At 38.3% G+C, this 17025-nt stretch overlaps 1 protein-coding gene across 1 annotated transcript in view; it reads right to left on the reverse strand.

The window, feature by feature from the left end:
• Positions 1–268: 268 nt before the first annotated feature.
• The window catches only part of chd5 (chromodomain helicase DNA binding protein 5), a 53404-nt gene continuing 36647 nt past the window's right edge, over positions 269–17025 (reverse strand). The window contains exons 23-40 of the mRNA XM_053652811.1: positions 16747–16984; positions 15682–15854; positions 15018–15192; positions 14654–14740; positions 13585–13673; positions 12712–12845; positions 12358–12502; positions 11600–11759; positions 10586–10665; positions 10291–10507; positions 10051–10152; positions 9696–9848; positions 9477–9585; positions 6235–6367; positions 5962–6157; positions 5711–5868; positions 5411–5537; positions 269–2733 (exon numbers count right to left, since the gene is read on the reverse strand). Of these exons, the coding sequence (XP_053508786.1) occupies positions 2606–2733; positions 5411–5537; positions 5711–5868; positions 5962–6157; positions 6235–6367; positions 9477–9585; positions 9696–9848; positions 10051–10152; positions 10291–10507; positions 10586–10665; positions 11600–11759; positions 12358–12502; positions 12712–12845; positions 13585–13673; positions 14654–14740; positions 15018–15192; positions 15682–15854; positions 16747–16984 (2604 nt within the window). The 3' untranslated portion in view covers positions 269–2605. The remainder of the gene's footprint in view (positions 2734–5410; positions 5538–5710; positions 5869–5961; positions 6158–6234; positions 6368–9476; positions 9586–9695; positions 9849–10050; positions 10153–10290; positions 10508–10585; positions 10666–11599; positions 11760–12357; positions 12503–12711; positions 12846–13584; positions 13674–14653; positions 14741–15017; positions 15193–15681; positions 15855–16746; positions 16985–17025) is intronic.

Genomic DNA, 17025 nt, shown 5'->3' on the forward strand with positions numbered 1-17025 from the left:
TTTATATTTGTAGCTCGGTCCAGGCTGGCTAACAAAATTCCAACGAACCAAAGAAGTGACTGTGCATGCTGTCGTAGTCCTCGCAGCACTTGTTAGCAATGTTTCCATCCAAAGAAGGAAAACGGTGTTTCAAAGTAAATAAAAATGTCTTTTATATATATATATATATATATATATATATATATATATATATATATATATATATATATATATATATATATGAAATAAAACACATTTTTAATTTAAAAAAAAAAAAAAAATTGAGTTGGTCACATGTTATGAATTTGTTCATTTACTCTCTTTATTTTTGTCTAGTGAAAGGAATTTTGCACGTGTTTATTTTTCACAAGTCATATTTTCCACTTCTTTTCCCACTTGCTAGGTTTTTGGATGGAAACAAGCTAAAAGTGTCTTTACCAACTATAGCCTTCTGGTAGCTTTTGAAGCCTAGTGTACAGGAATGAAAACACGTCTAGTATTAGACTGAAGCTTTTTCAAAATTCGTTACATTCATATTAGCTTCAGTTTGATTGCATTTAACCGGAGCTCAATATCTGCACTACGATAATAGAAACAAAAATGGTACAAACGCGTGATCGTATAACTGAAAGTACATACAGTCATCTTGATGACAAAAAGTTGAAGTTCCATTATTCCATTATTATTTAAAATGGTTATGCACTGGATTTTGAGCCTCTCTTTATTTACTTAAGTGGATTAGTTGAGGTTTTGCGCTGTGCGTACGTATGAACACTAAACCGTTTTGCAACCCCCCACAAACAAATATTAACACCATTCAAGTACTGACACTACAACGTGTGTTGTGATGAGAGGCTTTAGCGTTTAAGTTAATGGCAGAAGAACAAACTGAAAACCTCTATTCGAGTAAGAAAAGCCGTCACACTGCATGAGGATGTCGGGAATGAAATGAGGTTTCGCTTGTGTTTAAATTACCAGATGTCTTTTGACACATCCCGATGAGCTTCACATTCAATGCTTTTACTAAAAACACACATTTAAAATGTAAACACAAAACAGTCCACTTCCACACCTTCCATGGCAGCAAAATCGATTCTGTGGCCTATGACTGTAGACCAAAAAGTAGTAGTGAAGCCAAGCAGGTATTGGCCTTTGGAGAAAACATAATGTATATAATGTATGCTTTCAAATTTTCTGCCCAAAGATTGCAACAAGGCTATAAACTTTGGATTAAAAGGAATATTGTGAAAATTATAAAAGTAAACATACCATACATCACTTCCCGATGATTTTCAAGATGATTTCAGGGGCCGTATTACAGAAAGGTCCTACTTTTGAAGTTTGTAAGGAATTAAAACACTTGAAGTCATGAAGATATAGGAAAATAATCCTATAGCGTATGTTTGATTTCCACAGCTATTTGCCAACAATGACATTGTATTTATTAAAGAATGAAACATCATACTTTTTTTTATCATTTATTGTTACATTTATAGATATACTTAACAGTTGAGACGGCATGAAAGGTGGAAAGGAGGAAGAAAACTGAGGAAAGTTCCCACTTTTCATTAACGCAGCATTAGTAGTAGACATAACAATTGATTATTGAATACTTTATTTTGTCATTTGAGATAAAATGAGATATTCCTAAATTCTAAGTTGGGGGGGGCAAACCTGAACCTTATCTCAGATCCTAACATAGGATTTTCTGTTTTTCTGTAATACGACCCCAGCTTAATTCAACACTTGATACACTTGTACAGTCAAGTACAGAGAAACAAATCCATTACTGTTATAATACACACTCATAATACTGCAGAACCAGTGTTACCAGGGAGCTGAAATCCTTAAATATGACAAAAAGTGCTGCAGCTATTTCATAATTAATGGATAAGAAACTCAGTGCCTGTCAGGGTCCTTGTTCATGAGCAGACATGTTCATATCATCAAGCACAATTTCATTTATTTGCCGTTGTTAAGGAAAAACAATAAAAAGCCTGACAGGACTGCATGTAACACGTTAATAATTCCAGGTTATGGCTGAATAATTCTTATGATGCACTCAGAGACTGTGATAGTGCACATAAAATGGGGGTTATATCCATTTTATATCCCATCATCTCCAAAATGCCTTTAACCACTATACAGCGCGTTGCAAGCAGCATAATCCATAACTAGCATTTGGGTCATATGACCATCTTCCTCCATCCGGATGCAGTACACAAGAAGAAACTCTAGATGTCGCACCACATTCAAGCACCAGTAAAAGACTCTGGTGGTGGGGGGCGGGGAAGGGGCTCCAAGAAATGTCTCAGAATGACAGATTTCAAAGATCCGTAAGAGGAAGAGAACATCCTTGTCACGCACTGTCCTCGGATATCTCTCCATCGACCGTGGTAAATTAAAAAAAAAATAGAAGCAGGAGAATACTGATCAACTCACAAGCGCACACGCTTCAAGACAAAAGTGCAATTCATAAGATTTGTTTTATCTGTATGATGGGAGGAATGTTCCAGAATAATGTTCAAATTTGATCTACGAGAGAGAGAGAGAGAGAGATAGTGATAGTGAGAGAGACAGAGAGAGAGCGAGAGAGAGAGAGAGAGAGAGATGATTAAGATGAGGGCTAGTCCTCGATGCAAATGACGTCTGAGGGTTTGCTGGATTTGAGGTCAGATGGAGACACGTCTCTCAAAACCTCACTGGATTTCTTGTCCATGTGGCTGCTGGGTGCTGGAGGACCGTTCGAGGACACTATATAAACATGAGAACAAGATAGAAACATGGAATTAGCGCAGGTCATGGGAAAGATATTCCCTCAAACTCAAAACTTAGAGTAAACAATAACAAAATAACAAAGGAAAGGATCATAGCAAACGGTAGATTATCGTAGTTGGTTCAATGTGATTAATAACGGTGTTGTGTGGCCTGATGAGTTAGCGTTACCTAAAGCAGCATGTCCTGGCATGTTGTATTCCTCTTAGACAACAGCAATTTGCCAACCAATGCAATTTTATTAAATAACGACACATTGTATTTTTTATCCATATATACATACATATAATGTTCACAAAACAAGTGCCTGCACTATAGCAGCTATAAACAGTGCTTCTCTCACCAGCCTCTATTTTCTCTCTCTTGGGAGAATAATAAGACTAAATAAGACACAAAAAATTGTTTAAAAAAAAAAAATTGTAAAAAAAAAAAAAGGGTTAAGTTACAGCTGTGTAGGTTGTTACTATGGAAATTATGTATCAGAATGAGTGTATTAATATAAACCTGTGATTTGCCTTAAAGATGGAACTACTGTCAGAGATGCTATTATACAAAATTAATCAACAATTTTTGGCCAATCAGACAAACACCCAGAAATGATTTTGGGGAAAAAAGAAAAACAAAAAATTTCCAATACCCAGCTTGCATAAATGTGCACACCCTTTTATAATTAGCAATGTGGCAGTGGTCAGAATGAACCAATCACATTCAAGCTCATGTTAAATACTAATTAGTGTACACCTGCCATCAATTAAAAGTAACTGATTGCCCCCAAATAAAGTACAGCTGTTCCTATAGGATTCTCCTGACATCTTCTGGGTAACATCCAACTGGAAAAGCCATTCTACTAAGAACTCTACTAAGAACAGGATGTCCATCTAAAATTGATGAGAAGATCAGGAGAAAACTGATCAGGGAGGCTGCAGAGAGGCCTACAGTAACATAAAAAGAATTGCAGCAATCAGCAAGTACTAGTTGCTTCCTACACGTGACAACAATCTCCTGAATTCTTCATATCTCTGAGCTATGGGGTAGGGTGGCAAGGCAGAAGCCTGTTTTAACCAAAAAATAAATAAAATACATCGAATCTCCCAAAACCATGTAGAATAATGTGTTATGGTTGAACTTTTTGGCCATAATACCAAATGATACATTTGGCACAAAAGAACAAACACACAGTACATCACCAAAAGAACACCATCCCCACAGGGAAGAATGGTGGTGGCAGCATCATAATTTGGGGCTGTTTGTCTTCAACAGGAACTGGGGCTTTAATCAGGTTGGAGGGGATAATGAATAGCTCCAAATACCAGTCAATTTTGGCACAAAACCTTAAGGCTTCTGGTAAAATACTTAAGATGAAGAGGAATTTTACCTTTCAGCATGACAATGATCCGAAGCAAACCTCCAGATCAACAAAGGAATGGCTTCACCAAAACAAGTTCAAGGTTTTGGAACGGCCCAGCCGGAGTCCAGACCTAAATCCAATCAAAAATCTGCGGGGTGACCTGAAGAGGGCTGTGCACCGGAGATGCCCAGCCAATCTGACAGAGATAGAATGCTTTTGCAAGAAAGAATGGAAGAACTGCAAAATATTGCTAAGTCAAGATGTGCCAAACTGATTGACTCTTACACAAAATAATAGCATGCTGTGATCAGATCTAAAGGTGCTTCAACTAAGTATTAGTTTAGGGGTGTGCACACTTATGCAACCGAGAGAATTTTCTATTTTTTCTTTTTTTTTCCCCCTAAAATGATTCTTATTGTTTTTCACTTCACTTAATAGGCTGATGAGATAAAAGCTACATAACTGTATATATAGACTAGTTATACAATTTAATTTGCGCATGTAGTCCATCCATCCATCCATCCATCTTTTATACCATTTATCCTTCTTCAGGGTCACGGGGGAACCTGGAGCCTATCCCAGGACGCATCGGGCACAAGGCGGGGTACACCCTGGAAAGGGTGCCAATCCATCACAGGGCACAATCACATACCCATTCATACACTATGGACACTTTAGACATGCCAATCAGCCTACCATGCATGTCTTTGGACTGGGGGAGGAAACTGGAGCACCCGGAGGAAACCCCCGCAGCACGGGGAGAACATGCAAACTCCGCACACACAGGGCCACGGTGGGAATCGAACGCCTGACCCTGGAGTTGTGAGGCAAACGTGCTAACCACTAAGCCACCGTGTTGCGCATGTAGTATGTTTATGTTCAAGATTCAGATTTCATGATTAAAGTATTTGAGTATATGAGTACATGTCCAGGTTTAAGAAAAAAAAAAATTATTCTAACTGTGATAATCAAAATTATAGGAAAAATTAATAAACTGTTGCTGCATAATATTCTCCAAATCCAACTCACGTGTAGACGGTTGGATTTAGAGGTTTTTTCAATTGTTTTTAAAATGCTATTCATAGTCATTAAAGAAGTAACAGAAATTGGGATCATCTTGTAATGGGTTTACATCCTATATTTTCCTAATATCTGTGTTAAACCAACATTAAGTGTAAACACCATGCATGAGGCTGGAGGTGCAAAGTGTTTCACTCGAGCATAGATATCTTTATTTGAAAGATAGTGATATCAGCCCTCGTCTAGCTCTTGTGAAGCTGGACTGCTGCTGAGTCAGAAGTTACTCACCACTAACGTACGGCCCCAGGGGCATCTGGCTGTAGTTAACCATGGCAGCTCCAGCAGGACCTCGAAATCCTCCTCCGAAACTGTTACTGTACATTGAAGAACAGGCAAAAGCTCCCTGTGGAAAAGGCTGAGCGCACACACACACACACACACACACACGCACACACACAGGGAGAAAAATTAGGACAAAACTCTAATGACTGAAAAAATCTGAATGTTACGTAGTTAGTAAAACGAAGATTGCACGCTGTGTAGGAATAAAACACTTGAGTTTGCTGTGAACGTGATTCTGATTCTGACCTGCTGGGGTTGAGGCTCACGGTTGGTGAGACGGCTCAGGATGCTTCTCTCAGACATGTGGAGTCGAGCGGATACAGGAGGGATGCGGGAGAGCATGGACGGCAGCCTCGTCACGTCCGCTTTCATATCGCTCAGCAGTTCTTCCAGTTGATTCAGCACTGGCAGAAACAGAACATGAATGTTAACGTGACGTGATGCTACAGAGATTAAACAGAGCAATTGTGGCACAATATGGCACCCATTAAGTAAACCTTTGTGTAGGACGGCATTCGCCGGCTTATTTCCAGCCAGAGACTCTTTGGAAAGGTGCTGGTGCGACTCAGCCAGACACTCGACCTCGGCGAAACGCGTGTTAAGCGCCATGGCTGGGTGTGTGGAGTCCTGCGTCATGTTCAGGTAAGCTGCCCGCCTTAACTGCTCTTCAATCACCAGGGCCTGCTCCAACAGCTGAGGTTGACAGACAGATGGTTCTTAAGTAGGGCAATTTTTTTTTCCCCGAACAATTTGGGTACAATTTGACTCACCTTGAACCTCCGTGCCAGGAACTTGTTCTTCATCTCCAGGTAGTTGCCTTTGTTCATCTCAGTCTTGAAGGGCTCGTTGAGGATGGCATAGCGTGGGTCGTTCTGGATGTCCTGCCAGCGGGCATAGCCGTGACTGAGACACGCAGATGTAGTCAAGGGGCCAAATACAGGTAATATTATATGAAAGAAAGTGAACTAACCTGAGGTAGCTAAGAGCTTTTTCACAACTAATTCTATGTGGTTCCGTTTGATGCAGTGCATAATTAAACAAACCAAAAAAATTAAAAAACATGTACGTGTAGGTGTGTAGGACAAGGTGTGGCTGAAAATATACTTGAAAAATTTGTTCATTTATTGGTAAGAAATATGGCAATGGAAAAAGCTAACAAACCTCTAGCAAGGGCACACAGGCATCTGGAAATGAACAGAACCTGGAGGGATTAGAACGTTTGCTTCGCACATCCGGGGTTGGGGGTTTGAATCTTACCTCCGCCCTGTGTGCACGGAGTTTGTATATTCTCCTAATGCTTCGGGGGTTTCCTCTGGGTACTCCGGTTTCCTCCCTCAGTCTAAATACATGCGCTGTAGACTGATTGGCATTTCCAAATTGTCCACAGTGTGTAAATGGGTGTGTGAATGTGTGTGCGATGGGCTGGCACCCAGTCCAGGGTGTTCCCTGCCTTATTCCCAGAGTTTCCTGGGGTAGGCTCCAGGCTCACCTGCAACCCTGTGTAAGATAAGTGGTATGGAAAATGGATGGATGGACTAACTAAACTAATCTCAACTGAACTAAACTGAAATTAATTAACTAAACTGACCTGAAGTAACTAAACCTGAACAGAATTAAATTCATTGAACTAAAACAACTAAACTAATGTAATTAAATTAATGAAAATGAGTCTATATTGATCACGTATACATTACAGCACAGTGAAATTCTTTTCTTCGCATACCCCAGCATGTCAGGAAGTTGGAGTCAGAGCGCAGGGTCAGCCATGATACAGCGCCCCTGGAGCAGAGAGGTTTAAGGATCTTGCTCAAGGGCCCAACAGTTACAGCTTGGCAGTGCTGGGACTTGAACCCCCGACCTTCCGATCAGCAACCCAGGGCCTTAACTGCCAAGCTCAACTAAACTGAACAGAAGTTATTAAACTAATAATCTTCTTTCCTTCTGCCATCAGAGCACTCAACTCTTCTCTCCTCAGACGCTGCTGATATGTCACTACTTCTCTCAGTCTACAGTAGCATAATGTTTTTTTTCCCCTACACAACCTGTACTGTACTACTATGTAATATCTGCACTCCTAGTCATTACTGCTACGCTTCATCTCTGACCAGTGCTGCTGCTACTGGTTCCAATAAACACTACTGCAACTTTTTTTCTGCACATCTACTCACTGGCCATTTTTTTGCATTGATCCAACATTAATTGCACATCTCATTCATGCCCATTTTTATTTTGTTGTCCTAGCACTTTGTTTAGTGTACTGTCTATTCTTGGCTGTTGATCTGTATCTAACCAAACTATCACCACCACCACTGTTGTGTGGAGAGAAAGAGTCTTGTAAACTTTGAAATGAAGTGAAGTGAAATGAAATGAAGTAAAAATGAAATGAAGTAATCAAATGAAACTTAACTTAATGAAGGTACGTTCACACATGCAGCAACAAAGCAACCGGAGAGCGTTCATTTTCAACGAGACCTGGCGACCTCTGGCAACATGAGCGACAGCGTCCGTTGGAGACTAGATGTGGGCGTGCCCAGCGATGTGACAAAGTTGAGAAAAGTTCAACTTTATGCAAATCTGGGGCAACTTGGTGCAGCGAGTACCAATAGGAGTGAAGACAGTAGATCACACGTGATCCGTAGCCTCCTATGGGTATTATTTTGCTTTAAAAGCGCTAAGGCCATAAGTTAAGCTTGGTCAATTGGCGCTTGTGCTTTTGCCGAAGATAGATGGCCGCAATGGCAAAGAGCACACACTGCTTCATCTCATAGGATATGATGCATACATATACAGTGGTGAATTTTATATACAAACGCTCTCGCTCCAGAATATTTCATTTTAGGGGCAAGAAAACTGGTTTGTTGCCAAAAGTGGAATGCTACCTGCATCACTCACTGATAAATGTTACTATGCCAACCAGTAGTAGGAACATCTTCTGGCGAATTCAGAGTACAGCGAATTGCAACTTGTAGCGATAAAATCACTGTGTATGTGAATGTACTTTTAATAAACAGAAGTGAATGGAACTGAAGCAAGTGAACTAACTTGAACTAAACTGAAGTACATAAACTGAACTAACGAAACTGAATTGAACTGAATTAAATTAAACTAAGCTGAGTAATTAAACTAAGCTGAACTAAAATGAAACAAAATAAACAAACTAGGATGAACTGAATTACCTCAAATGAACCAAGCTTAAGTAACTGAACTAAGGTGAAATGAAGTAATTAAACTGAACTGACTTAACTAAATTTATTGAACTAAATAACTTAACTGAAGTAACTAAACTGAACTGAAGTAAGTGAACTAAGCTAACTAAACTGAAATGAAGTTCTGTACCTAAATTGGACTAAAGTAACAGAATTGTAAGGGAATTGAACTAACCTGAAATGAAGTAATTAAACCACTCTGTACTGAATTGACTAACTGAATTGAACTTAAGTAATTGAACTAAGCTGAACTAAACCGAACTGAATTAACTAAAATGAACTTAACTAACTTAAGTAACTGAACTATGGTGAAATGAAGTAATTAAACTGAGCTGAATGAACAAAACTTATTGAACTAAATAACTGAACTGAATAAGTGAACTAAACTCAACTAAACATAACTAAACTGAAACAAGTAAACTGAAGTGAAGTACTGTACCTAAACTGGACTAAAGTAACAGAATTGTAAAGGAATCTGGAACCTGAAATGAAGTAATTAAACTAATCTGAACTAAATGAACTAAACTGAACTGAATTAAATTGAGGTAACTAAACTGAAATGAAATTAAGTAATTACACTATACTAAGATAAATAAACTGACATTAAGAAATGAAACTGTGCTGAAATAAACATAATTAACTAAATGTAACTGAAATTAAACAAATGTTAACTAAAGTGAACTGAGTAAATTAAACTAAAGTAACGTAATTGAACTAAAATGAAATGAACTACACTGAGCTGAACTAAGTAAACTAAAATTGTGGAATAACACCTATGAAAGCTTAAAAACACTAAATTAGGATACGTTACGATGCCGGCCAAAAGCCAGTAGTCATGGCGCCGGTGCCAGATGTCATACATCTTACCGGACGACACAGCGACACGTTCTTCATTCTGCCACAGAGTGTGCAGCTCTGAGAACACACACAAACACAAAGAAATCCACTTAACATTCACTACTACACTCATCTACAGTATTCTCAACTCAGTAGTGAGACTGAGCGAGCATAAGCTTTAATCTCACCTGTAAAGCCGCCATCTGCGATGTTGAACATGAAGCGTGCCTTAGCGCCATTCTTTTCGTCTTTTTGGCCATCGTCCACCTCGTCCCTCGCTTCTTTCTCTCCATTCAGCTGACTCTCAATGGCGTCCTCAGATTTGGGTTCATGGGGAGCAGCTGTTATCGTATTTTTATATAATGTTTGTTATGTCTGAGTAAATTAACAGTCCAAATTGTTTAATCCTGTTTTCAACTCGCTTTTGATGACTTTCCTTTCAAATTCACCATTTAAATAAAGTTTACTTCAGAAATCTAGCTTAGTAATATAAATCTGATGCTCTTATTTAATATGTTCATTTCAAAATAACATTTCAAGAACCTTTGTAACCTTGTTTTGGTTCTTTGTCCTCCAACTTCACGGCAGCAGAAGCGTCTTTTTCCATTTTCTCAGCTGTGTTCTCTATATCTTTACTTTGTTGTCCTATGAATCAACACCATAAATTTACCAACAGTTTTTTGGTTTAAATAAATAAATAAATAAATAAATAAATAAATAAATAAAAATAATAATAATCAGCTTTATTTACACAGGTCTTAACATTTTGATTCCTGTTCTCACCTATAGGTGGCGTCTGATTGGCGGACTGCTCGTTCTGCTTAGATATTGGCTGCGTTTGATTGGCCGAGGGCTCCGATTCGGCGGGTGAGTCGTCTTTCTTCTCGCTCTCTTCGTTTGACTTCTGCTCAGCGCCACCTCTTTTCAGTTCTTCACTCTCACTCGTCTTGTCAGGATAACATTCGGATTCTTTGGATGTCTGAGAAGGCAGACAGGATTGCTGGTTGAAAACATTTTTAAAAAAGAAAGAGGAAACATGTAGATGGGAGATTGGAGGGGATTTGCGCATTTCAATCACCTCAGACTCGGCCGTTTTCGAGCTCTCGTGTTCAGTGCTGTCTTTATCTTCCGGGGGAACGGGACCGCTCTCAGGTTTGTCTGTTAAATAGAAGAGATATTCAGGAAATAAAATATCATTACACATAATGTGTAGTCAGTTTCAGAATTACTGGCACCCTTTTAAAGATGTTTAAGTGATGGTAACACTTGTCAATAACAGTACATGAATAATCATGCACTAATACCTGAATTAATACTTACTTAAATATGAACTAATGAGTTAAGGCATGTACTAATCACGAACTAATGTGAGTCTTATGAATTCATGCACGAATAACGCCCACGTTGGTTAGTTAATGTATTAATTAACATGTACGAGTAAACTAAATCAAACATTAATTAATTTTAATGAATGAATGAATTAATGAATGCATGAATTAATTAAACGTGCATAATTTCATAATTGTTTATATAATTTATTTCACCCGGGCCATCGCCACCCGGAGCACGTACTAGTACTACAGTGGGATTTGAAGAGAAATAGATGGAAAATGACGCAAAACGGGTTGAGATAAAATTATTGGTGTTTATTATTCGTGTCTATTTCTATGTTGGATAAGGAGGATCAGTGTAAATTATGAAAGTAATCCAGCCCCATCCAATCCATGATGTTTGTGTATGCAGCTGCATATGGCAAATTATATAAACTGTTTGAAATTATGCACATTTAATTCATATTCTTTCTTATAAAGCATGTTTGATTTAGTTTACTCATACGTGTTAATTAATACATTAACTAACAAACATGTACATAAGGTGGTTGTTATTCACGCATGAATTCATAAGACTCACATCGTAGTTAAGGTTAGCTCTTCATTAGTTCATGATTAATACATGCCGTAACTCATCATTAGTTTATATTCAAGTAAGTATTAATTCAGGTATTAGTGAGTGATTATTCATGTATTGCTATTGTAAAGTGTTACTGAAGTAATTTCCATGGTCGATGGTTCTTTGTTTAAGCCACACTAACCTGACGGTACCGGGGTGCTGGGCTGAGTCGGAGCAGGACTGGCTGGTACAGGAGTGTTTGGGTCTGAAGAGAGACTCTCTGTGAGCTTTTTCAGCTCCAGACCTGCAGGAATCATATCTGGAGTGCTGTATTTGCCATTCACATGCTCAAACTCCTGCACCTGCACACACACACACACACACACACGTTAATAGACCAGAATAATAAAGCAAGCATTGATTTTGAATGTCGACTCGATATCTGATGAGACATACAGAAACATGCACTTTTCTAGAATATTCAGTGAATATTCCCGTAAATGTAAATGAAGTGAAATAATATTGAGTATTTAAAAAATAAATTGACAATCGTGCCCTGGATAATGAAATCGCTCATTTCGGAACACAGAATCCAATGTGATGTTAAATAGTAAGTAAAATGGGATAACTCATATTTTTATATAATTATAAATAAATGAGCTCCCTGGGATAGGCTCCAGGTTCCCCCGCGACCCTGAAGAAGGAGTAAGCGGTAAAAGATGGATGGATGGATAAATAAATGAGCAAATGCAGCAAGCAGGTCAGATAAATTCCAGAAAGGAAACAAGATGAGATATTATAAAGGCAACTATTTATAAGGCATTAAGTTATTACAGAGTATAGCATTGAACTGTTCTAAAATCATACATGTTAAAGGTCCGATCCAAAACAACCGTGTATGCAATATTCGGAATATTTAATCCTACATTATCGTCATACATTTTGTAAATGACCTGTTACCTTTTTCCTCACGAGAGACATGACTCCAATCCGGGTGAGGACGTGTTGTCGGGACAGGCCCTCCCTCGGCACGCCGTCCGCAAACGTCTCCGCTCCGTCTGCTCCAGGCTCGCACAGGTGTCTCATGAACAGCGACACGTACGCTCTGAAATACACAACACAAATAGTTGGGCACAAATTTAAAACAGTCTCATAAAAACAAACAGGCAACTCCAGAATTATTGGCACCCTTACTATATAAACTTGAAAAGCTACATTAGGAACAGTGCGGAAATTTACCAACAAAATACTTTTTAACGGCTTTTCATTTTAGTTCTAGGATTTCTTTTCGTGTGTTTGTGTGTGTAATCATACCGGAACTCTTTTTCGCTTTTCCCCTTCAGGTCTCGGACCAGCCAGTGCGAGTTGAAGGCGTCTTGAGGAGGCATACCCCAGCGCATGATGGCGTTCAGGAAGGCCTTTCGCTGACGCGCATTAAAACCAAGTACCTGGGATGGAATTGAGACATGATTACATGCAGAAATACAGAAAATCAATTAAATCACCATGTGCGCAATAAAAGTACAGTATAAAGTACAGTATAAGACAACATTCTAACTGAATATACAGGATTCCTAACAGAAGCCCATGTTATATGTACAGTAAAATAACAGATGTGACATAGTAGTATTTTACATATTGGTAATAAGTGTGTAAGTGTGGCAATAATGTGATAAAGACAATTTTTAGTTTTTACTAAATTATAATATAATATAATAAGTTACTCAATTGTAATGGTAACAAGTCAGTACATTATTTTATATCTGTAAAATAATGCTCACAAGTTAAGCCATAAAATGCTGTTTTCTGTCTGTTAGTTAGTTAATATCCTGCAAGTAATAAATGAATAAACTAAGAAAAATAATTTAAATTTAAATAATGGTAACACGTTTAAAATGTAAAATTTTACAGTCATTTTTAAAAAAAAAATTAGGCAAAAATTACTGACTTAAAAAAATACTAATATGAAAGCAACAAAATAAAGTCTAATTAAAGTAATTTAGCGCTAAATCATTTCAGCACGAGCATTTTTATAAAACTCTAAAGGCATCAGACAGAATTGGTGTGATGTTCATTAAGCAGAAATGTTATGCTATTGTAATTATAAGCGCTAAACATTGTTTAGTATTAAATACTTAACAACTTAAAAACAACTACCAGTGTAAGTAAAATCCTGACCATACACACCTCTATGTTTCCTCCTACTCTAGCCAGCAGTGGAGGCAGCGGTTTGTCCCGGTCGCTCTTCAGCTGCCTGCGAGACTGTCGCCGTCCCCCTGTAAAATAGTCCATTTAGGTCATTTTAAAAGTTTATTTTAGAAAGTGGAACAATGTTGTGTATAATCATATCAGCATGTTATGGTTGAGTGCAAAAGTTTGTGTAACCTTAAAAACAAAATAAACAAAGAAATGTTATTTATGCCATCAAAATGTCTATATTATTAGGTTTAATAGGTTATTATTATTATTATTATTATTATTATTTATTTTTTTTATTAGGGGGCCAAGCATCAAAGGTGCGTAGACACCCTATTGTTATTCTACCTTTCTTATTATTATTCTTCTTCCTCTTCTTCTTCTGGCTAGGTTGTCTATGGCAGCCCATAAAACCGTCTGGTAAAACGTTGTGAAATTTGGCACACTGATTGAGGAGGGTCTAAGGAACATTCTGACCAAATTTGGGCCAAGTGCCACCATTGTGTCATATTTTTGGAAGTATGTTTATGGTCATAACTTTTGAACCATGTATCCAAACTCTAAAAGCCTGGCATCGCTGGATTCCTTGAGTCGAGACGAGTACAACCCTATGTTGCCTAATTTAGATTGGACAAAAAATTATCACAAGAATATAATATTGACATTTGTTTTTTTGAAAAAAATTCTGTTCTTTAACCTCAGAAAACAACAAACTGAAAAATTTTGATTTATATCACTTCTTTTTTTTCTTTTCTTTTTTTTAGAAAAAAGACTCTTCTTTCATGTGGCTGTCCCATCATGTGACAGAGACTCTGTGGAGGTCACATGACCTCTGTGTGTGTAACTGTAATTGTTTCTACTGATAACGGCTATTGGGTGTTTTAAAATAAAATAAATATTTTAATTCTTCAAATTTAGTATATTTCTATAAAACCAATAAAATTGCTGGAAATCTCTTGCTACGTAGTCATAAGCATTTAGCATCAACAAACCGCTCATGAATTTAGACCTTTTTTTAAAAAAAGATCTGTGTGAGTTTGTGATTTTTAAAAAAAAGTACCTTCAGGTCTCTCCTCGAAATCTTCATCCTCATCCTCAGATCCGACTGAGTATTCGGACTGATTGTCTGAAAGATCGTCCTGCCATTCTGAGCCCACACACATACCAACATACCCACCCATACACACACAAACACCCACCCATACACACACACACACACACACACACACACACACACACACACACACACATACACTTAAGCATCAGACTGTAGGAGGTCCACCCTGTCTGCCCCTGTAGCTTTAATACTATAAATACAGTTTCTGTGCATTTCTCTCTCTATCTCAGTGTGTGTTTGTATGTGCGTGTATGTGCGTGTATGTGTGTGTGTGTGTGTGTGTGTGTGAGTGTGTGTGTATATACACCTTGGTCCTCCTGAGACGTGTCGTTGTAGTTGACCTGCTTGCGGATGCGCTTGCCCTTCCCCAGATTGCGTGCCAGATCCTCCTGCTGCTGCTCGTAATGATGCCGCAGGAGTTTCTCCCAGTAGTCAGGATCCACATTCTCCTCCTGTTTAATGATCTCCCTCTGCACCTCCTCCTACAACAGGTTACACACGGAGTTAACAAGAGGCCGGCAATGCAACATACACAGTTTATGTTTTGAACCCAGGGCAGGAAACATATTAACCACATGTCTAGTGATTTAACCAATTTTTCCGTCACAGTTACACTTCACAGCCAAAAGTTTGTGGACACCTTTCCATAACACTCGTACTATGTCCATGGTGAACATCCCATTTCAGCTGTAGGCCCCCTTTGTTGTTATAATACCCTCCACACTTCAGGGAAGGCTTTCCACTACATCATGTGGGGATTACTATTACATAAATAATAATATTTTGCCTGATCATAACTATGTGAGCGTGCCTCCCTGACAATGTAAACAACTTGTCATCCGAGATCTGCTAGAAAAGAAAGTAGGAAGGTCAAAGTGAGTCAGGATTATTACATGCTGTAAAATAACCTGATTTATCTCAGTGAAATGGTTTATTTGGAGCTGAAACAGAACCAGTGACTTGTCCCTCACCTCTCCATCCTCCTCCCGCACCACATACTGAGCCACCTTGAAGGAGCTGAGGTACTCGTTCATGTTCTGGATCTCAGTGTCCTCGGTGGCATCCTGACTGCGGTCCAGCAGCTTGGAGATGGCGTTGTCATCGTAGTGGATCACACTGCCTTCCTCTCCGTCCTTACTGTCACCTGGTGAAGACAAGACACACTCCACTGTTTAGTGTGAATCATACACACAGGAAACTCTGCAATATGGCAACATTAAGGAGTTTTCTTGATATATTGAGTAGGTTTGAGTTTAAGTGAAAGTATTAGTAGTAATAACAGTAATATTAATATTAGTAGTAAGAGTAGTAGCAGTGTTGGTGGCAGTAGTAGAATTAATAGTAGTAGTAGCAGTAATGATAATAATATTAGTAGTAGAAGTAGTAGTAGTTGTTGTAGTAGGAATAGTAGTAAAAGTAGTAGTAACATTAGTAACAGTAATAATAGCAGTAATATTAGTAGCAGTAGTAGTCTTTGTAGTAGGAATAGTAGCAGTACTAATAATAGTATTAGTTTTATTAATAGTAATGGTACTAAAAGTTAGTAGTAGTAAAAGTAATGTAATAGCTGCACTGCATTACTAGTAGTGCATACATTAAGCAGCAACAATGTACATAGTACTTTCTATACACTCCATTCACAGTAGGCTCCAAATTTATTGGGACCCTTGGTAAAGAGGATTTTAAAAAAAGAATGTATTTGTGATTAATTAGCTTGATCCCTTTAGTACGTTTTTTCTTTAATAAATGTACTTGTACTTTACATAAAAGGTTGCATTTCTGTCATCTGTTTTGGTATGAGATTAAGCTGCTGACCAAAGATATTTTTTGCATTACCTGTTTGCTTTGTTTTTTTACCCATCTTTACCAAGGGTACCAATAATTTTGCAGCTAATTTAACAATGCATTAAACTGTGTTTGCAATTCTGAAAAATGATCCGTCTGTGGTCCTGGTCACATTACCTCCAAAACGTTTTGCGCCTAATTCAATAAGTATTGTTTACATTGCTAATAATTCAGATTAAAATGAAACATACCGATGGCTTCCACGTCGTCTTTAAAGAGCTCCTCTGTGCCGAACTTCAGGATGTCATCCAGCTCCTGCTTGGACATGGATCCTGTTTTGGAGCCCAGGCCCGGACGCACCACCAGATGTGTGAGCATCATCTTGCGCTTGGCCACCTGGGTAATCCGCTCCTCCACTGATGCCCGTGTCACAAAGCGATAGATCATCACTTTCTTATTCTGTCCAATACGATGTGCTCGGCTGAACGCCTACATAGAGAGACGAGAGAAAAAAGACGAGTAGGATTAAG

Source organism: Ictalurus furcatus, chromosome 21 (assembly GCF_023375685.1).
Source record: "Ictalurus furcatus strain D&B chromosome 21, Billie_1.0, whole genome shotgun sequence".
Classification (NCBI taxonomy): Eukaryota; Metazoa; Chordata; class Actinopteri; order Siluriformes; family Ictaluridae; genus Ictalurus; species Ictalurus furcatus.